Genomic DNA, 20850 nt, shown 5'->3' on the forward strand with positions numbered 1-20850 from the left:
TAGAGACAGCTACAGTAATCTTCACGTCACTCTCTGGGGTGAGAAGTTGCTCCCTTCCAGTGCTGCTGGTGTATTACAGTATCCCTCTTGTGCAAGATTGTTCATAGTTTGCTTCTGTAGCTGATGGGGATTCATGCATGACATGGTTTTCTTCCTTCCCTCTTCCTTCCATCTCCTCCCTGCAGGGAACTTAAAGCAGCTCGCCTTGCCCAGACCCTCATGAAGGACCAAGCCTTAGGAAGTGCCAAGTTACAAGAGTCTGAAACCTCTTCTAAGCAGAAGAGCAAGCGTCTGGTGGGAGGGAAGAGCTGTCGTTCGTTTAGCTTTACTCTGGGTTACTGAATTTCTGTGTTGTCCAAAGAGCTCTGACTGCTGAATGGCCCTGTGAAAGCAGAGGGTCTGCACAGACCAGTGCCTCATATTCTCTCCCTGTCATTTTCCTTTTATTGTGGTGGTGTTTTTTGTTGTTGTTCCCCTGTTAGTTATGAGATGTTGGCTGAGAAAAGAATGACTGGCTTGCAAGTGTTGGATCATGGGATTTAAGGTTGTCCTCAGTCCTTTACCTGTTTAATTTCTTGTGTAACTGGTCTTGCTAGAGATGAAGTGTAACTCTGCCATGACAAAAAGATGACATTTTCTCTACTCACTTCCCTCTTTCTTGAGTTGGCCCCTGTTATTGGTGATTTTTGTGGTCTTAACACTTGGGCTGACTGCTGACTATATCTTTAGAGGGGTGATAGTGGCTGTACAGGGAGACAGCATCTACAGCTGGGCCCTTCTAGGAACAAGTAGGCAGAGATTATGGCAGCCAGTTTTAGCTACACATCAAGAGCCAGGCTGGTTACACAGCAGTCCTAGGGAGCTTGGGCTGCAGCTGGAGTGGCATTTCACTGAGGGGGGACACAGTAGAAAAGGAAATACTTTGAGTTAAGGAGTGGGAGTTGAAGAAAAACATTCTTTCAAATTTAAGCAACAAAACTTTTGTAACTGGGTATGTTTTAGCAGACTAGTTAGTCCCTGATGCCTGACTTGTTTTCTGTCAATCGACAAGGACTCCCTGGTCAAGGAGGGGGAGACAACTGCCGTGTGTTGGTAGCTGGGTCTGTTCCCATTTCCCTTCCAGTATCTTGCGTGTGGTGCAGCTGCCTGCCTGTGAACTGCAGGCAATTAGAAAGGGCTTTTTCAGCTTTTTGGAGTTGCCCATGTTAATTGTATTTCGTGTTTGAGATCCCGTACACCCTTCTCCCTCCCCGCTAACTGTAACTTTGGGGGTCCTTGTCCCTTGTGTGTGTTGGATGGACAGAGCACTGCACTGTTATGAGGGACAGCGTGAACTTGGTAACTCGGTTATTTCCAGGTCTTACTGGTTTGTTTTATGATGTTGCACATGCTGGCTTTTAACTGGGAGATCGTTTCGTGCGAATAAAGGTTTTATCTTTTTTTAACCGATGATGGAGTGATGGAGTTTTGTTCTCTCCTTCCCGGCGAGCTCTGGGTCCCCCGTGGGGCGGGTCTCCGCTGCAGGCGCTGCCCGGCCGCTCCTGCCCGTCTCCCCCGGGCCGCGTTTCCGCCCGGAACCTCCGGCCCGTGCCTTTCCTGTTCCGGCCGTCTGCGGGCGCAGCGCGGCGGCGGGAGAGGTGCGGGGGGCGCGGGGTCGGCTGCTGGGGCTGGGCCCGGGGCTCCCTGGGGCGCTGCTTCAGCCCTGCTTTTCCCTCCGCAGGCTCGGCGGCAGCATGTGGCGGCGACCGGCGTGGCAGGTAGGGCCGTGCGGGGCCGGGGCCGCGGCGGAGCTCGGGCCCGGCCGCCCTCGGGGCGGGGGGGAGAAGCCGCTGCAGCCGCTCTGGCCCCGCCGCGGGGCTGGCGGGGACTCTCCGGGAAGGGCAGCGGCGGACAGAGCCCGGCGCCCCGGAGCCCTCGCCCGGACAGCGCCGGCTGTGGGGCCGCGGCTGCTGTGCCCGCGCTCCGGCCGTGCGCTGGGTCTGCTTTTGGGGGAAAAACGTGAGCTCTCCCACGGGCCTAGAACCACATGTTATGGGAAATGAGCCTTTCCCCCCGCTTCTCCACATGGACCTCTAGCAAAAGTGTTCCTGGGTTTTTTTTTCCCCTGCTCGTTCTAGGATGGAATATTTGCTGGCATAAAGGCAGTTCCTTTACTTTTTTCCCCACTTGCAGTACTGAGAGTTTTGTGTCCTTGATTTGCCTTGGGAACAAGGGTGTCAGTGCATCCATTCCAATGTGTGGATGTACTTTTTGGGCACACCTGGTTAATCTCTGAAGTAAAGCAGAAAGTTGGTGGAACTATCAGACCTGTTTGGTTCCAAAGACCAAAGCTCTAACAACTATACCACCACAGTACTACAAACCACCTCCCCCCTACTTATGTATTACAGAAAAAACAGTAGTTACTGCATGTCCCAAAAATAATTGCTGGAGGTACACCATTGGACCACCCTTCTTTCTTGGCAACTTTTTAACCTTGATTTAACCAGACATTCTTAAACAATCTCATTAGTTTCATTTGGCTGAACAGATTTCTTTCCTCAGTTTTCCCATTAGTTACATAAAAGAACATACTTGCAGAACCTCTGCAAGTGTTCCAAAAATGAGGTGTAAAGGCTTGTGAGTGCTGTTCATAGTTTGTGCGGTGCAAACTCGCATTTCTCTGTTTGTTCAGGTGCTACGCCAGTTTGTAAGACATGACTCTGATATGGCTACCTCATTGGTACTTGAAAGATGTAAGTAGCTCCTGACATGCAACTTAGTTGTTTCTCACTGTGTTTATCTCAGTTTTAGAACATCTGAAATAGGGCAGGAGAGAAGCAGCTAGGAATGGTAGCTCCTCAGTGTAGCAGCTAAGAATGTGTTGTTTCAAGCACACAGACTCTTGAGTGGCTTCCTGTCTGGTCGCTGCAGGAGAAGGTGAGGTCAAGCAGCACTTTAGGGGGAAAAGAAAAAAGCCCTGATGAGGATTACCATCTGCAAAGGGCAGGTAGTTGTACTTTATCTGTGGCAGTGGTTTGGGTCTGCTGTTGTCATGGTTTCTAACACCTGTCTTCAGGTGCCTTGTGTGCTTGTTTCTCAGACTCCTGGGTCCCTGGGGGACTTGTGTGGGTGCTGCTGCCCCAGCAGGATTTGCTGCAGGTGTACTTCAGTCTTCACTATTCACTTCACATGCTCATTGTGCACAAGGGACGCGTCCCTGACCTCTTCCAGTTATCCTTGAACATGGAGAAGGGATAAACTCTGTCTGCCTAGGCCTGGTACCTGTGTAGAAACAAATGGCTCTCTCATTCAGAGGATGGAGTGTAATACTGCAACTTTGTTTCAAAGATACTGCTATGCATTTTATTTTTATTGTTATGAAACAAATAAAAGTCAAGATAAGTAAATGCAAATTAGCCTCAAGTGCTATATGGATGTGTCTGTGAAAAAGATAGAACAGAAAGAATAAAGAACCTTTGGCTTTTAAATAGGTTATATCATAGTAATAATAATGACAGTACAGACACAGTCAACCACCTGCTGGGGCCTGAAAAAGCCAAAAGTCACAAGAGCTTGAAAAGTGGTTAGGAGGATCAGGAAGTTGTAATCCTAGCCCTTGACAAAAGCTGCTGATTTGCAGCTTGCCATGATTAGCAGTTCACCTGTATATGTGTTTGGTCTCTCTTGTTTCAGCCATGAATCGTGTTCAGCTGCTTGGTCGGGTTGGACAGGACCCTATCATGAGGCAAGTGGAAGGAAAAAATCCTGTTACCATATTTTCCCTGGCAACCAATGAGATGTGGCGGACAGGAGATGGTGAAGTGAGCCAGGGAGGTGAGTCCGCATGAGCAGCATGTCCCAGGTCACCGCTGCATGGCCAGCAGCATCATGCTTGCAAATCTCTGGGGTGCAGGAAAGTTCCTTTGAGGTCAGCAGAGATGCTGCTGCATTTGTGTGCCTTACTGATCCCCAGCAGCATATACTGATGAGAGATCTGCTGTTGACCTTCCTCAGTAGGAGAGGAGTGTTGAGTGGGCAGTTTGTCACTAGTGGGGTTTGTCAGAGGCATAGCAGGTTCTGTACTCTTACTTGTCTTTCAAGATGAGGAAGATAAAGAAAAGATAATTTTCTCATTGATTCTGTCATCAGTTTGCATCTACGGATGTCTCATATTCTCTAACTTCTAGTCAAAGTGGAGTGTCTGACGGGGGAAAAAAAATAAGAGCCTGAGCACTGTCTTCCAGGAAAAGTGATGACTTGGTTTGAACTGTGCTTCTGCACAAGATTTTGTTTGGACACAGATGAGTGGAACATGTCGTTCTGGAGTGAAGTGGGAGATGGAGTGCTAGTATATGTCTGTTTTCAAATCACTTCTCATTGTTTGAGAGTACCAATGTGTTGAAACTAATTTCTGTGTCTTGTATCACAAAGAGGATTTGGCATCCAGCTCTGTTGTTTCTGTTCCTTAGGTGATATCAGTCAGAAGACGACATGGCACAGGATCTCTGTCTTCAGACCAGGCCTCAGGGATGTCACCTATCAGTATGTGAGGAAGGGGTAAGTGAATAACAAATGTGGTTGAGGATTTAATGCCTTAATAATGGATTAGTGTAATAATTATGGTGTCCAGGAACTATACAAAGATACAGGTGCTGTAAAACAAGTTAGCAGACCTGCTACAAACAACTGATACAAAAGCCTGTGTACTCTGAATCAGATTCTGAATTCAGCCTTTTCATCAGGAACTGTAGTAATAGGACAAGGAATGGGCTCAAAGTGAAAGAGGGGAAATTTAGGTTAGATATATGGATTTAGGTTAGATATATGCCTTACTGTCAGGGTAGTGAGGCACTGAAGCAGGCTGCCTAGAGAAGCTGTGGATACCCCATCTCTGGAAGTGTTCAAAAGTCAGGCTGGATGGGGCTTTGGGCGGCCTTGATCCAGTGGATGGTATTCCTGCCCATGGCCAGGGGGTTGGAACTATACAGTCTTTAAGGTCCCATTTCAACCCAAACCATTCTGTGATTCTAGATACAGGGTGGAAAACTGCAGCACCAAAATCAAATTCTTGTTTTTTTCCAGCTCTCGAATCTTTGTTGAAGGAAAAATAGATTATGGTGAATATACAGATAAGAACAATGTGAGGCGACAGGCCACAACAATTATAGCAGGTAAGGAGCAAAGCACCAAGGTGCCCCTTGCCCTTTTAAAATGGAAAGGGGGTGGAGGACCTCTGGACTGGAGCTTGGTTTGTCTTCAGCCTCAGCATCCACACTCAAGGATTTTGAGAGAATGGGTAGTGTGTACCAGTAGATTTTCTCTGGCACTGCTTGTGAACACACAGAAAATGAGAGAATGCTGTTGCAAACTGTTGGTGTCATTTGCTTATGCCAGTTGGTGCAGGAGGCAGACACTGAGTGTTTTAAGAACACTGGTGTGTAGTGCTGCAGGTCAGGCAGATTCCTTTTCTAAGCACAATTTGTTTAGAAGCTTTGTCTCAGTTTGCCAGAATTTTTTTATTCCTGTTGAAGACTGGAGATGTCACCATTAAGGACCTCAGAAAGATGTGCAGATAACTTGATGGAGAACTTAGAAACACTTTGTTCTGGTAGCCAGGAGTGGTAAGAAGAGCACAGAATGGATGAGGAGTAGACTTGTGCCTTGGATAAACACAACAGAACACTAGGAAACTCAACTTTTCCCAGAGTATTTAAATAGCCTGAGCATCTTACATCTTTATTGTGGATAGAGCTGCTACTGTGTTGCTTTTGAGTGAGGGGTAAATTAATTGGGTAGTAGAGCAAACATTTCTGTTACACAAGTATGTCTAAAAAAACTAGGACAGAGGGAAAGGAGGGGGGGCAAAAAGGAAAAAGAACAGCCATAGACCTGGAGGCTGTTTCTGCAGCCTCTTTAAAAGCTAGCAGTGCTATAAATTACTGGAGGGGAGAAGCAATTCTCTTTTTTTAATTAGTGTTCTCCTAATGGTTTCTTGTTGAAAAGGCCCAGTCTCAAGATGCTTTAGAAGTTTGTGCGGTTTGATGCAATGGGAGCTTCCTATAGTCTGTAGGCTATTGGCATGGGTAGTGCAGACTGAAAATGACAAAAAGGAAATAAGCTGTAACTGATAAAGATTGTACTCAAAGAATTAAACCATTATTTTAAAATGTTTCCAGTGTCTTTGACTGTTCAGCAGCTTTTCATCAGCTTTAGCACACTTGTTTCATAGTAGCCACCTTGAATTGTCTGCATTCAGGGCAGGTAGAGAAAAAACCCTGTATTGGACACTGTTTTGTTTTATGAACTATTATTCTGTTCCAAAATCCACATCTTAGCAGCTTATTTTAACACAAATAGCTGGTCTTCATGGTGTGAAGGCTTGCAACAGGGCAAAACAATCCTCAAGATTAACTTTTTAAATTTCTTTTCAGATAATGTGATTTTTCTGAGTGATGGCTCGGTGAGAGACAAGGTGTGATGTCCTTAGTGCTTGGACCCAGGCCATTTCATTCCTTTGGTTTTTCAGTGCTTCATAATTATGTAATCGCAGATATTGCTGTAGTTTCATTAAGAAATAAATAAAATGTTTGTTACCTAGAGGGTACTTCTGTGTGTTTTGTTTTCCCATGCGCTTTCTCTCTGTTATCATTGTTTGGATTCCTTTCTTTTTTGCTGTTAAAGGAAAAGTATCCCAGGCAGCTGTATCAATTCTTGAGCTGATGAATATATAAATGGGAGTCACTCTTCGCATCTTCAGCTATTTTCAAACCTTCTGTCCCTCGCTGCCTTAATCTCTCTCCTGTCTTGCACAGCCTGACAGCCTGATCTCACTCACTGTTGACATGCCTCCTCTGTTCTGTGGGTTTCATTCCCTGTTTTTCCTTCACTAAGCCAGTTGGACAGTAAGTTTAAAGCAGAGCCATTGGTCTTAACTAGTGCTCAGCTGGAGATTTGTCACAGACCCAGAGAAGGCCTCCTGTGCATTTGCATCTGCCCCTCTGCTGATCCCAGCAGTTGAGCAAACCAGGTGGTGTCTTCCACCAAACCCTGCTTCGGTCTTGGTTTTTATGGCATTTGGCGTCGGATGACATCAGCATTCCCATCCAGTCCCTCCTTAGAGTGCTGTGCCCGTGGTTTGCCATCAGGAGGAGCTGGAGGAGCGACTGCCTTGGCTGTGCCTTTGGGGACTCGCGTGAAAAACATTCCGGGGCCGGGATTCTTGGAGTGGGGGTGGCGCTTGTTTCACGTTTTGTTGTCAGAGTGAGAATTACTTAGTATTATTGGTGAGAGGTTGCACAACTAAAAGGTGTTTAGCTCTACTACATGAAGAAGAGACAGTAAAATTCCCACTGTAATACGACATGATGTGAACAGGGAAAGAAAAATGCTAGAGGTGACAATTTCCTGCCTTCAGAGCTGGTGGGATTTTGTATCTCATCTCTCTCTGAGCCCAAGGCAGAACACATTTAATAGTCTTTGCAGCTCTTTCCCCTACAGAATTTTTGGGGGCTTTTTTTATGCCCTGTGAACACTGTCTGTACTAAGAAAAACTTCAATTCTTTCAATTTAGTAGCTATTTCTGTTTGAAGTTAAAGCTCTAGCAATTATCCAGGTCCCTGGCACTGGCATACTGGGGTGTTAGACGTACTGCAAATGCTCAGCTACTTCAGTGGGTTGTTATCCACAGGAGATTGTGGTGTCTTTTTAAATAGGAAGTCCTGACTTTAATTCCTTTAACTACTGGTTTAATCTGAGCCTGGTGTACTGCTGGGAGAATTGTGATGGTGCTCTTGCACAGCAGTGATCTAACTACAGTTTGTGCTTGGTCCACACAAATTTTTCCTGTTTGCTGAAAGCTGGGGTTTGTCTTGAGCTTTCTGCTAGGAGGCCTTGAGCAAATGTGCTGAGCTTCTTTTCATTCAGTGGTCACCTTGTTTGTACTCTGCTGTGGTGGTGGAGCTCATGGCAGTGTCTGTTTTGGAGCCTGGGAGCTGCCTTTCTACTCCAAACTCGGAGCAGAAGCGGCAGCAAGGATTCCCTTCCCCACCACCTGGAGTGGCCTGAACTGCCAGAACTCCGCAACTGCTGAATGGCTCCTGCTAATCTCTGCTCCTGGCTCAAGGTGGAGACAGCAGAGCTAGCACAAGATATAGGACTGGGTGCCAGCAAGGAAAAATATTTGCTCAAGAACTTTGTATTCTTGCCCTTCCAGTTCTATTTAAAGTAGCTAGTACCCTTTTAAAGATTGACCTGCTTCAAAGACAACACACACTGACTTTGGGCACACACTGGAAGCAGTGTGCTGAATGTTCATCACACCTTGGCAGTAGGGTAGGTTTTCCCAAATGGTTCTGCACAGCAAAAATAACCAGTGGCAAAGGCTTGCTGTGTGTTCATCTCTTATGTCTGCTCTGCTGCTCTGGGGCAAAGTTAATCTGTAACTAAGTCATTCTCAGTTATGAGAAAATCCTGTGTGAAATCAGCATTCCTATAGCATCTGGTTGGTTTTTTTTTTTTTTTTTTTTTTTTTTTTATGGATAGGTACTTGTTCTGTGAGGAAATGGAATGGAAATGGTATGACCTGAGTGAAATACAGTGATTCCTTGTTTATAACTAGGCAAGGAGTGTTTTCCCACACTGTCCACTGGAAAATGGCATTCTGCTTTTGCTTGTCTGTTAGCATCTTGTGTAAACCTGATGAGGCAAACCCTGGTTGCTTGCATCAACCAGGATATTTAGAAGTGTTTGACCTTAACAAGGAATTTTATTTTATGTATTTATGGAGATAATTGGAAAAGATAAATACGGGTGACTTCTTTTTAAAATGTCAGCATGTTCAACAAGTACTTGGAGCGTTTCTGAACAGCTCTGAGGCAGAGCTATCCTGGTCTGCAAGGCAGCTCCATGGCACTCAGTTATTTCTGCCAGCCTGGTGTAAGGTGTAGGAAACAGTCTTCTCTGCTTGTTTTTATGGATGGTTTGAGGAAGACACCATGGCACTGTGCCTGTGTCACACAGCAAAGAGCGCTTTCAACTTTAATTCTCATTAATCTGCAGAAATTGCTCTGTCTGCAGAAATTAGTAGTTGTGAAAGAGAAGTAAGAGAAGATACTTCAAATCAAGTCCCTCTTGTTACCCTCTGTGTCCTAAGGGGTTGGGGGCACTGTGTCTGTGTTCCCAAATACAGGTCATGCTTCAGTTCAAGACCAGCAATGCCTGTGGGAGGCTGGTGAAAGCCCCTGCAGAGGGGCAGGAGTTGCAAAGGCAGGAAAGCTGAATCGGAGCTTGGAGAAGCCCCTGGGTACAAGAGCAAAGAAGGTTCTGGTAAAGGGAGCCTGTATTTCTGTCAGTACACCAATTATGTGGGTTTAGTAACAGGCTGTCTTCAGGGCTGGATATCCCACTATTTTCATGTGTCAGAAAAGGAATAAAATGCCAGGATTGTGGGAAGAAAACTTTACTATTCTCAAGCTCACCTTCAGTTTTTAACTCTGAAATTTCTGTGGTGGAAGCCTTTTTGCCAAGTAACTGAGCGTGTCTGAATGTACAAACTAAGACTTGGTGTCTGTTTATCTTGGCAGTGGTGAGCTCCTCAGCACAGCAGTGTGATTTAAATCTCATTTACACAAGGAGTTTGCTTTGTTAGTGCATTGCCAGATACTGGGTAGTGCAAGTAAATTCTTTGCACAACACTCAAAGAAATAACTTTCACAGGGTTTCTCCTGAGACATCCTCTTGTGGGAAACGTGTCAGCATGTGTGAGATTTCTTTCTTCTGCTTGTTGCTTAGTCCCATGTAAAAAATTCAGCTCATTATCATACCTGGCCATTTCACAAAAATCTCCAGTAACTACTGTGATTAGAAATTGATTGCTGGTTTATTCTGTATATTCTTAGTCCTGAAGACTCTTTAAGAGGTGCTGAATTTGTTGAAGAGATCTCTAACTGTGGCTGTTTTCTGTTGCTTTCAAGGGGTAAGATTTTTATTGGTAGCTGGTCAGAAACCTGGCAATTTTCATCCTGTGGGCTCTGTTGCTATTTGTTCTTTTCTTGTTGCTTGCTTTCTCAAACTGATTTGAACAGAGTGGCTGTAGAAAATGGATGGTTATCTTGATCCTGGTTGTCACAAGTCAGAAAAATGTCACCTGTAAATATTTAATGAACCTTTGTGCAGCTGACCTGATCAAGAACTGAGTAATGATGTGGTTGCAGGAGTTGTGGCTGCTGTAACCCGGATCTGCAAGGAGAAAGAGAGCACCTTTCCTTTGCCAGGCTTTGTATTGTTGATTGCTTTGTTCTTTGATATTTTAAGTAAGTGGTGTTTGTTTGGAGCTCTGCCTTACCAGCCTCTTCTGTCTTAGCTGGTTAGGTTTTCTGTGTAGGTTTTCTGTGTGAGCTTTCTGGTCCTTGCAGAAAGGGGACAGAATTCTCTGTAAACAAAAGCTGAGCTCTCCTCTTCCCTGTCTGTGCAGACAATAACTCCCCACCCTTTTATCTTCTTGTAGATTTTTGGTCAATTTTTGCACTCTCCCCCTGTGCTGCAAAGTGAGTTCAAACCCAGCTCAAAAGACTGTGGTGAGGAAAGGGTCTTACACAAAAGCAGAAATCAAAAATGCTCTCAGAATTACATGAGTTGGAACTTAAAAGTACTATTATACCTGCTCTAAGAGGAAAGTAATGAAGCATGGAGAAACAGCCTTGATTTTCAACAGGCTGGTAACTATTGAAATCCACAATTTAAATCCTCCAAGCAGTGTGGGAAAAAGTTAGGATAGCTGTGTTTGTATCATGTTCTTGCTGGTTTTGTGGTGCTTTCCCCAGTGCCTTATTTCTGGTGTAGTGTTGGTCTGTGGGCAGCAACATGTGACACATTAGACTGCTGTCCCATGCTGTATCAGCACACTGAATAATTAATATTCTCTGGAAAGGATTAGTTTCCTCCACTTTTGTCTCTTCCTTCTTGGCGCCCTGTATGTGCTGCCAATCTCTAGCTGAAACTTGCCTTTACAGATTTTCTTTCCCAAGAAGAACTGGTGCTGCAGCACAAACACATCAGTGTGGTCTGTATGCTGTTGGTTGCCACCATGCAAAGCAAATTGGTCACATTTCCTCACAAAGTCTCAGGTAATTGTTTCAGAGATGTTGAAGCTCAAAAATGACATGTAGCCTCGAACTAATTTTAATAATGTGTCAGGAACTGGGCAGGATGCCCAGTTACAAATGTCTAGTTACCAGTATTGTGTTTTATATTTATATTATAGCCCCACAAATGGATAGTTTTGTGTGTCAAAATATTTCAGTGGCCAAAGAAGTCTTCCAGGATGCTTATGAATCCTCAGCAGCTCTGTGTCCCACAGCAGCAGCTGTGCTTCAGTACCAATGATAAAGAAAGAGAACTCCTGGGGAAGTGCAGAGGGGAGAGGGACACAACTTTATATGGTGCAGGAGGAGTGGAAACCACTGGGAAAACCAGCGTGCTGTTTACCCAGGGTGCCTAAATTTGTATGAGTGCTTTACCCAAGGAGGAATGTGAGAAGTATAACTTCTCACATAAATAAATATTTCTGCCTGAGACATGTGTTAGGGTGAGAAAGTTCAGCCCAGTACTCTTGGTCAAATACCAGTCCTTGGGAGCCCCTTGTTCTCATCATGCTCAGCAAAGGAAGCTGCAGTCAGTCAGCACCACCTTCTTCTAAGGTGGCTTTCATTTTGTTGGTTTACAAAGCAAACATGGGCTTCCCTTTAGACTTCTCATATGGGCAAAACATTAATTTAGTGCCCCAGCCCCAAGAAATTATCTAGTCACAGCAGTGATTTTAGAAAGCACAAATCTCAGCCAGCAGGGTGATGGAGAGCCTTTTGTTAAAGGGATTATCACAAGGCCATAAAAGCTTTGAAAGGAAGAACACATCCAATGAAAACACGGAGGCTCCTGGATAAGGAACTGACCTTTAAAAATTTCACAACCTGCATCTCTGGACTGGCACAATGGAATGGCTTTGATAACAGTGCCTGGCAATGACAGCAGAAAAGAAGTTTGTACCTCTGGTTGGGCTTGCCAAAGTGGAAAGTAGCAGTTCAGGCACTGGTAATTTGGCTTTAGGTTTGGCTTTAGATGTTTTCTGTGCTGCTGAAGGCAAATCTCACACTGACTTCTTTTCCAATGACTTAAAATAACTAATCTTTGCCGAAGATCTTTGATTAGGGCAGTTAGAGATTTTTCCTTCACATTCTTACCAAAACAGTGTAACTTTTGTTACACTTTTATTTTTTTTTCCTAATCAAACACCAGCAGTTTAATAAATTTTAAAGGAACAAACCTGGTGCAATCATCATTATTTTTCCTCTTTTTGTTGCTGAGGGCTGGGAGCTCCTTCTGGCTTTGTTTTCCTCAGAGGGCTAGTCTGGGCTCTCGAGTGAGGACTGGATCACTCGTGCTGCACCCGTGCTGGCTCCGTCCGTGGATGGAAGTGGCTGTCACAAGAGGTGATGCCTAAAGGCAGGTCTAGGAGAGAGAGAAGACACACCAGGAGGTCCAGTTATGGTTCCTGCTCAAGGCAGCCTGGAAATGTCAATTAGTGTTGAACTGACCCGACAGCGCCCGGCCGTGCCTGAGCTCCGGGAGCTGCAGAGAAGCACTGAGGAAGGGCCAGCTTTTTGAATCCTTAGTACTTGGTAACTTCTTATTTTTAAAGAACAATGGAATGTCAGTGTTGCCCCGGCTTGGCAGGAACACAAGTCCTAAAATACCAGAATTTCCCGTTGCCTGTGATTATTTTTGCTTCCGGTTGATGAGCGCTCTGGGACCGATCTGAGCCAGGCACCAGCGTCCCCGGTGCGGCTGCCCGGAGCCGTGCAGTTCTGGTTTTCACAAGGCGCGTTCTGACCCGCGCCTGCCCGCTCTCTGCCGGGCGCGGTGCCGGGGCAGCCGCGCTTCCCTCCCTGAGGGCGGGGCGGGGCGGGGCGCCGCGCGCCGGCCGCAGTCTTGTCGCTGTCCCATTGGCTGACGCGCCCGCCGCTCCGCCGCGCCATTGGCCGCGCGCGCCCCGCCCGCATTCCGCGGCCGGAGCCTCCCGGGGCCCGCGCGCCCATTGGCCCGCGCCCGGCGGCCGCCCGCGCTGCTCGCCCCCGATTGGCGGGCGGGGTGGCGGGGGCGGGGCGGGGGCGCGGCGCGCAGCTGGCGGGGGTGACTCCCCCGCCCGCCCGCGCGCTGCCGCCGGCTGAGGGGACGCGCCGGGGCGGGAGCGAGCGCGCGTCTCCGCGGCGCGGGGGAGCGGCGGGGGCAGGGTCCGGCAGCGGGGCGGCGGACGGACCGACGGACGGACAGACCGACGGGGGTGCCTACGGCCGCCATGGAGGTGTGCGAGAGCGGCGGGGAGCAGCCGCCGCTGCTGCACTGGGACCGCAAGCTGAGCGAGCTGTGCGAGCCCGCAGACCCCGAGACGCTGCTGAGCCGCACGGTGAGGAGCGGCGGGGGCGGGCGGCGGCTCCTGGCGGCGCCGGGAGGCCGGGGGTGGGATGGCTGAGGCGCCGCCGTGGGCTGCCGCGTTTCGGGGGCCGTGGCAGGGTTCCTCGGGCTCCCCGTGGGCCGGGGTGTCTCCGGGGGCGCCAGGGTCGGCGCCGGGCGGGTTCTGGCCCACAGGTGCTCCCCGCGTCCCTCGCCGCGACTGCCGCCCCTCCGGGGCTGCTCCCCCGAGGGCCGAGATGTCCTGGGGCAGGCCTTCTGCGCCGGGGGTCTCAACTCCCGCCCCTCCGAGCCTGGCGGTAACCGGGGTCCCGCAGCCCGCGCTCCGTCCGTCGCCGCTTCCCCCCGCCCGGCCCGGGCTCCCTCTGCGCCCTCGGCTGTGCCGCTTCCCCCGGGCGACCCCTCAGGAGTCGCCGGCCGCGTCTTCTGCCAGACGGGACCCGTCCCGCTTCCCAAGAGCAGGAAGGAAGTGACACACGTTTCGATGGTTTTGTTGTTTATTTTTTGGCTTGAATCCCCATATTTTGGCTTGTGCAAAACGCACAGTTCGGACAGTTCCGAAGAAATGTGTCTTGTTATCTCTGCTCCGTTGGTTCGCTGTTACTCGGGAGGCTTCTCGCAAGCACAGAGAGATACACGAATATAAACCCGCATAGGTGCAAATCCCAAGTGGAAGTGTGCCGGAGCACCTTGGGACAGCAGCATGGAAGAGTCCTCCAGTCCCCTGCTGGTTCGAGGCTCAGGGCAGCCACGCTTGGTGTGGTTGTCGAGCACGTGCTTGGATGGAGACTCAAGAGGAGCATGGTGGTGGTGACTGGGATGTGGCAGTGCTTGGATGGAGACCCAAGAGGAGCACGGTGGTGGTGACTGGCATGTGGCAGTGCTTGGATGGAGACCCAAGAGGAGCATGGTGGTGGTGACTGGCATGTGGCAGTGCCTGAGGGACGGCGCTTGGCAGGGGCTGCCATGTGCTCCGCGTTTCTTCCTTGTACCAAAGAGGGTGATGTGCAAATACAGCCCCAGAGTGAGGGGCCCAGCTCTTCACAGGAGCAGCGGTGATCCCATGGCCACTGCCTCCGTGCAGATCTTGGCATTAGTCTTGTAAGGCAAACAAGGAAAACCTTATTTGTTGTGTGTGGCAGTGCTAGTCTTACTAATCCGGGATCGCGTCTTTCACAAGCTCCAAGCCTCGTTCCAGCAGGAAGCAAGCCTGCTGCACGCGTGACGGTCTTTAAACAGTGTTTGGCTTCTTTATCGTTGAAAGTCTTGGGCTTTCTTGCGCAACGTGTATCATCTGGTAGATCCGGGCAAAAGCAATCATGTTACGGTGGCTTGGGCTTTTTAAAGAGCCAGGAGGAGCACTTAACAATGGAAAGCTCTTCCCTCAAACAGCTGTTTTCTTGTGGTTTTGTTGTTTTTTTTTTTTTTTCTTTATCAATAGGAATGTTGTGAGTGAAATGAGGGGCTCTTTGGAGAGTGTTCCCCTTCAGATTTTACAGCTGTGCTGGCATACTTCTTCTTGCTCTGTTTGGAGCCTTATGATGAGAATGGAGTTGCCACTCTTAACTTTTGTTTTCTTACTTAGTGTTCTCGCATCTTCTTTAATTAGTGCCCCAAAGGAGATTTTACACTTGGGCTAGAACTTGTGGCCACAGTGACATGGATATGTGTCTTTTCTGCCCTGTTTCAAGGAGTCTGAGAATTGAGTTTGCATGTATTGATAAAGAAAACATGCTGTTTGTCTGGTGGGTGGAAATGGGATGCTTTTCCCTTTTCTGTTTTCAAGTTTTATTGGGGATTTTCAGCTTTAAATGCTATGATGATGAGCATTATGTAAGGGGCATAGCTGGATCTGCAAAATTTTGGGCTGTGATGATCTTTGTTGGCAGTAACACTGACATTGATTTGTTTGTGTTGCTGTCTTGTTTGATTGGGTCTTTTTAGGAGTTTAAGATTTCTTGGGAGACCCTCTTGAAGCCAAATAAAAAGTGTGAAATCAATTTCTCTTTTTGGTTGTTCTTGGAATTCTTCTGAAATAAGTTTCAGAAATAAAAGCCCAAGCAAATGCTATAAAGTAGGTGTAGTGACATATTGCAATCTTTAAAGAAGAAAAGAAGGTTTATGAAATTAACATGCTTTAAAGTGAAAAAACCCCACACTTCTGCCTGTTGAACTTTTTCTTTTGTGAGTGTGCTCTGCCATGTGGAGGAAAATACTGAGCTTGATACCATGAAACACAAGTTCTCTATTTACCTCTGGCCAAAACTTCATAGAATTACTTGAAAAACCCAAAACAAACAAACAGGCTCTCTGGATGAAACATCTGTTCTTCTCCTGGGTTATACTTTCCATCTGGGAGGACTGGTTTGACCCAGTTACTGTGCTGTGTTTATAAACTTACTGCAGGGTCTTTTTGAAAAGATTGGGATGATGAGGAAACCCTCCTGTGCTCCCCCTGCAGAAGTGCCCATGCCCTGTGCTGTCTGTCACCCTCACAGCCAAGGAACACATGTCCTACTGCATCTTCTGGTCTTCACACACTCCCAAGGTGTCCCTTAGCTAGATGTGCAGGTCTGCATCCAAGGAAACTGTGGGCTTAGGAAAGGTCTCTGGGACAGTCACGCAGCCCTAGGAGCGTGAGCTGGACTGGCAAGGGGGAGGAGGGAGAAGATGATGATGAAGATGATGATGATGATGACTGAGGGGAGCGCTCACAATAGGAAGAAGAATCAATGTCGTTCCACAGTCAGACCTGCCTGTGTGTACAGACTGGTGAGGGTGAGAATTCCGTGCCAACTGCCTTTTGTGTATTTTAAATTAAAATTTAACCTTTCTACGACCAAAAAGGCTGTTCCCAGCTCTTGTTGATTTGAACCTAGCAGACAAGTGTGAAAGTATGCATACACTTAAAAAGTCGACCTCTATTTTAAACTGTTCCAGCCTGCCTTAATTACCAGGGTTGAAATCCAACCTCCTGGGGATTTACATTTCTCTTTAACAGCTGATGATTTCACCAGTGCCTGGAGCTGTGTGAGGAGCCATTCCCTCACTCCACTGGTGCTGTCAGTGATATCATCAGCTGTACCTGGAGAAAGTGGGGCCTTGAGGAGCTCAGCTCTACTATTGGCAGGTAGCAATCCTTGAGGTGGCTCATTAAAGTCCTCACCTGGATGCCAGATAGCTTTATAGCAGTTATTTTTCCGGAGTGGTTTAGTTTCCCATGGAAGAAAAGGCCGAAAGATTTCCTAGAGGCGTGTTCATGGTATGTGTCACATGTCTGCATTATATAATCTTCATCTGTGCTGTAGCTTGTTGTGACTGTGTTGGTAGTGCCATGTGCTGGCACTGTGCAAGGCAGTGTTATTATTATTATTTTTAGTGTTATTATTGTTATTCTTTGCTTTTTCCTGGTGGTCAAACAGAAGGCAAACACAACACCTGCCACTGCCCAAGGGGAGAAGGAGCGTGGCCAGGTGGCAAAACCTCCAGCTTCTTGCTGCTGCTGTTACTTTCCATAACACACAGGTGGGCTTGAAGTGGGAGAGCTCTGCTGGCGGCCGTGGGACTGTGCTGGAATTGATCTGTGGTTGGACATGGCCCAGCTGGGACTGTGTTTTCTGTGACAAGTGCCAGATCTGGTGCAGATGGATGAGTCTGACAAACATGCTGTGAAATGCCAACTACCTGTCCCATTGCTAGATGGGGGCTGAAAGGCAGATGGCTCTTAGGAGCCTTTGGCATTTAAAACCTCTTTATGTAATACTGAGGAGGCAGTTTTATTTTTCCCCTCCATTTTCATGGCTATTTTAACACATTGGCTGCTGTTTCCAGATGGTAGCAAAATGCAGCTGAATGTAGGCATGGATGTGATCTTGGCATGGCAGATGTAGAACTGCAGCTGCCCTACAAATACATGGGGACAGCGACTGGCTTAGATTTAGGACTAAAATCCTAGATGTCATGTCCTGGATGTCTGCATGAGTGGTTAACTGGAAGATGACTAAAAATGCTAAATAGCCCAAATGGTTTATTGGAACTTGGAAGTCATGAAGAAATTGACATTAGTGAACTGTCACATTGCTGCTGCTGTTGTCTGAGTGGTGTTTGAGCCCTGTGATCCTGTTTCCATGTCGCTGGCGATGCTTTGGGCATCCGCTCAACCCAGCTCAACCCTGGGACCAAGGGTGTAATGTAGGTTGGCATGAGAGGAGGATGCTTCCCAGGCCCCAGCTACCAAGTTTCTGTCTCCCTGTGAAAGCAAAACCAAAGGTGAATGTTAATGCTCAGGGTTGTGATTGTCATCTAAGATGAGCTCGGGAAACTCTGAGCTGGCCTTCTTTCCTCCCCATTACAAACCTCTGAACCTCACCGGCGCTTGCTTGGTGACTCATTTCCTCTGCCGCAAAAACGATGGTTGCTGTTACTTTGTGTTTCTAATGACTTCTGCAGGAAAGCTGCCTCTGGATGAGCTGCCAGGGAGTGCCTTGAGCTTTCGGAGTACGGCAGTCGTTATTTTAAATGGATGACAGTGTTGGATTTTTACAATCTGTGTGTATTTAACTGAAAGCTGCGGTTACTGCGGCGGGTATGGATGTGGAGCTGGCTGTAACTTATGGTGTGGTGGCTGCATGTAGCTCTCTGGTGTCAATATAGTTGGATCCAACTTTTGTTTCATTTTGGTAGGGGGAGAGCTACTTCATTTATTTGCACATGGGGTTTGGTCTGTTGCCCACAAACCATAAAGCTGAAATTCCTCATTCTTTCTTCTCTATACACCTGCAGCTGACTTTATGTAAAATATTTGTACAGTCAGTACTTGCAAAGATTTTTCCAAAATTGCAGTAAAGAGGGGAAATGAGAAAGTTAGATTTTTAAATAGTTGTATACAGATCTCATACAAAGCAGTAGTGTTAAATTTTGTCAATGACTTTCCATATCAATAAAAAAGTCAACATCAAACTGCTGAACAGCAAAATTAGTTGTATGCGGTACCTTGCACTGAAAACCATTTCTCCTCCTCATTTTCTTCCCAAATTGAAATAAGAAAACTATTCCAGTTTGCCAAGAGACATGTCACATACTTGTAATGGGTCTAACTGATCTACAGTTCCTCTAAAAGCTGAGATAAACACAAGTAGGGGACTTTGAAACTTTACCCTGCTGTTTCCTGGCAGTTAAAATTAGAAAAATGGGGCTATTGAGTTGCTGGCTGTAACTGTATAGTGAAGTGCTTGATCTGCAGTGAAGACAGGAGCTGGAAAAAATGTTAGTCTGTCCTGGGACTGACTTTGAAGCGTGGTAGATAGGAATGAGCCAGCATTTAATGTACAAACCCATTCTTTATTCTTTTTCCTAATGGACGTGACTGATGTGCACTGTCCTCTGTAAATGTTTCCTTTGGAAAGCCAGCCCTTACGCATGGAGCAGGTTGTGCACGATAGTGGGGGTAAAGGAATTTCACTTATGGTGTTACCAGACAGGGCTTTCCTGTGTCTGGAGTTGTTCAGCTTATCTACAGGGCTGGTGGGAACTTGTGCTCTTTGCAGGTCTTTGTTTGTAATGTGAAGAGTCCCTTCTTAGCTGGGACTAAGTGAGTTTCCCCTATCTTGGGATGGGGACAAGTTTTTATTAAAGCATTTATTAAAGCATTTATTATCTCGCTTTTTAGGATTGTCTGTGTCTATGGAGGAGGCCAGTGTGTGCTGTGCCGTGCTGGCTACTTCTCGCTCCACAGAGCTGGGAGCTCTGTCACTGTGGGCTCATTTTCTCTTGGTCCCTCAGCTAACAAGGTCCCTCCGAGATGCTTGGCTGTTGCTTTGAAGACACTGTCCTTTGAAAGTAGCCCCCATCTCTGACGAGGGAAGTTTTCTTGCTGGCTTTGCGCTTGCAGATAGGTGCTGCTTTTTTGTGCTGTATCCAAATGTTGGTTATCAGGCCGTGCTGTCCTTAGTGCCATACACCTTCCTCCCTGCATTCCCAAAAGCTGTTTTCTAGTCACTTTGTAATACTTGATTTAAGCATCCATCATCTGTATCCTGTGTCTTGGGCTGCTTCTCTCGCTTTTGGAGAAGGATAATTTTGTGGGTGAGATGTTAGCAATTATTGATAGGTGAAATTGCTGTCAGATACAGAGTGTCTGACCTGCCTCAGTGGCGTTTGCCACAGGCTGCATTGGCTGCTGACCCTGAGCTTACAAGGTCCCCCCTTTAACTCCTCTTAAATTCCCTAGAGCAGCTTGCTTTTTCCAAGAGGAATACGTTCCTGGTGGGTCCCTTAGGGGTGCTCTCACAGTAGAGCTCTTTGTCTGTGTTTTCAGGAAGGTACATTTTTTTCATGCTGTTGCTCCCTATTCATCTCTCTCTGAATCATGGAGATGCCTTTTGGCTGTGTTTTTTGTGGGTGACAAGACCTGACAGTGAAGTTCTGCACCTGGATGTAACCACAGGCTGTTTTGGCAGCTGGCTGGGAGCTCATCCAGTTTTAAAATGACTTTTTTTTTGCCAGAAAGTACCTTTCAGGGATATCAGTTCCCTGACACAGATTGCCCTGTAGCAGCCCAGGTACTGATGCTGACATGAAAGGGCAGATAGGAATATTTGGCTGGGGAGGGGGCAGTGGAACTGCATTTTGAGCTAAAGGAATGTGCAGTGGGAATAGTCAGAGTAGATTTATGAGTTGTGCTTAGATGTAAGCCTGATGTGTGCATGTGTATATTTATTTGACACCAGTAGACAATTATTTGGAAAAGAACAGGGTTTGCCTGGAACAGGTATTTGTTCAAGGATAAATAGGAAAAAGGGTTGTTTGAGAAGGATGTGGATCTGTAGCAGAAAAATAGACAGACCTGATATTCAAGGAAGCATTGGTGTTGGATTGGTCCATGGTCCCACCACCCCTCCATGATGTCAAGTGCTGGTGAAAAGTGGAGGCTGTCTTGGATGCTAAATTATTTTTCTTTCATAAAAGTGAAAGGAATGGCATGCAAAGAATAAGCTTGTCTTAGGGCCACAATTTTGCTGGCAAATATGTTTCCCTTTCACCTCACTGAAGTGAGTAATATGCAGTAAAGAAGACAGGTGAAAAAATGGTGGGGTTTAACGAGGCGTAGCTGAGGTGGACATTCAGCCTGAGATGCTGAACTTTTCAGAGCAGGGATTTTTTCCTCATTCTTTCTGTCTGTGAGGTGTCAAACACAGATCACAACTGCAGAAAAGAAAGTCACTGGGTTGAGTTGGATCAGTGCTAAATGTGTGCAGGAAGGGTACAAATACTCCAAATAATGAGCATTCCCTCTCCAGAGGGTGGGTAGGGAAGTGGAGAAGGCAATGTGAAAAAATAAAGTGTGGTTAAATGGAATAGACCTTAATGGCTAGAGCTGTCCCCATAGGTGCCATCCATCCAAAT

The 20850-nt window shown here is 46.9% G+C and overlaps 2 protein-coding genes and 1 long non-coding RNA gene across 6 annotated transcripts in view; 2 read left to right on the forward strand and 1 right to left on the reverse strand.

Annotated features, from left to right (window-relative positions):
- Positions 1-6579, forward strand: part of LOC125324387 (single-stranded DNA-binding protein, mitochondrial) — a 22201-nt gene extending 15622 nt beyond the window's left edge. The window contains exons 1-7 of one of the 3 annotated variants that reach the window (XM_048300138.1): positions 1611-1637; positions 1721-1757; positions 2675-2735; positions 3676-3816; positions 4452-4539; positions 5065-5153; positions 6414-6579. In XM_048300138.1, the coding sequence (XP_048156095.1) occupies positions 1734-1757; positions 2675-2735; positions 3676-3816; positions 4452-4539; positions 5065-5153; positions 6414-6460 (450 nt within the window). In that variant the 5' untranslated portion in view covers positions 1611-1637; positions 1721-1733 and the 3' untranslated portion in view covers positions 6461-6579. Of the gene's footprint in view, positions 1-185; positions 1450-1610; positions 1638-1720; positions 1758-2674; positions 2736-3675; positions 3817-4451; positions 4540-5064; positions 5154-6413 lie in introns of those variants that run through there. The other 2 variants (XM_048300136.1, XM_048300137.1) reach the window with 2 other exon arrangements.
- Positions 5474-12879, reverse strand: LOC125324391. Its single transcript, XR_007202955.1, has 2 exons — positions 12573-12879; positions 5474-12486 (listed from the first exon to the last, which is right to left on the reverse strand). It is a non-coding gene; the product is annotated as an uncharacterized LOC125324391 (long non-coding RNA).
- Positions 12880-13270: 391 nt separating this feature from the next.
- Positions 13271-20850, forward strand: part of CREB3L2 (cAMP responsive element binding protein 3 like 2) — a 74745-nt gene continuing 67165 nt past the window's right edge. For both annotated transcript variants that reach the window (XM_048300823.1, XM_048300825.1), the window contains exon 1: positions 13271-13441. In XM_048300823.1, the coding sequence (XP_048156780.1) occupies positions 13334-13441 (108 nt within the window). In that variant the 5' untranslated portion in view covers positions 13271-13333. The remainder of the gene's footprint in view (positions 13442-20850) is intronic.

This window comes from Corvus hawaiiensis, chromosome 4 (assembly GCF_020740725.1).
Source record: "Corvus hawaiiensis isolate bCorHaw1 chromosome 4, bCorHaw1.pri.cur, whole genome shotgun sequence".
Classification (NCBI taxonomy): domain Eukaryota; kingdom Metazoa; phylum Chordata; class Aves; order Passeriformes; family Corvidae; genus Corvus; species Corvus hawaiiensis.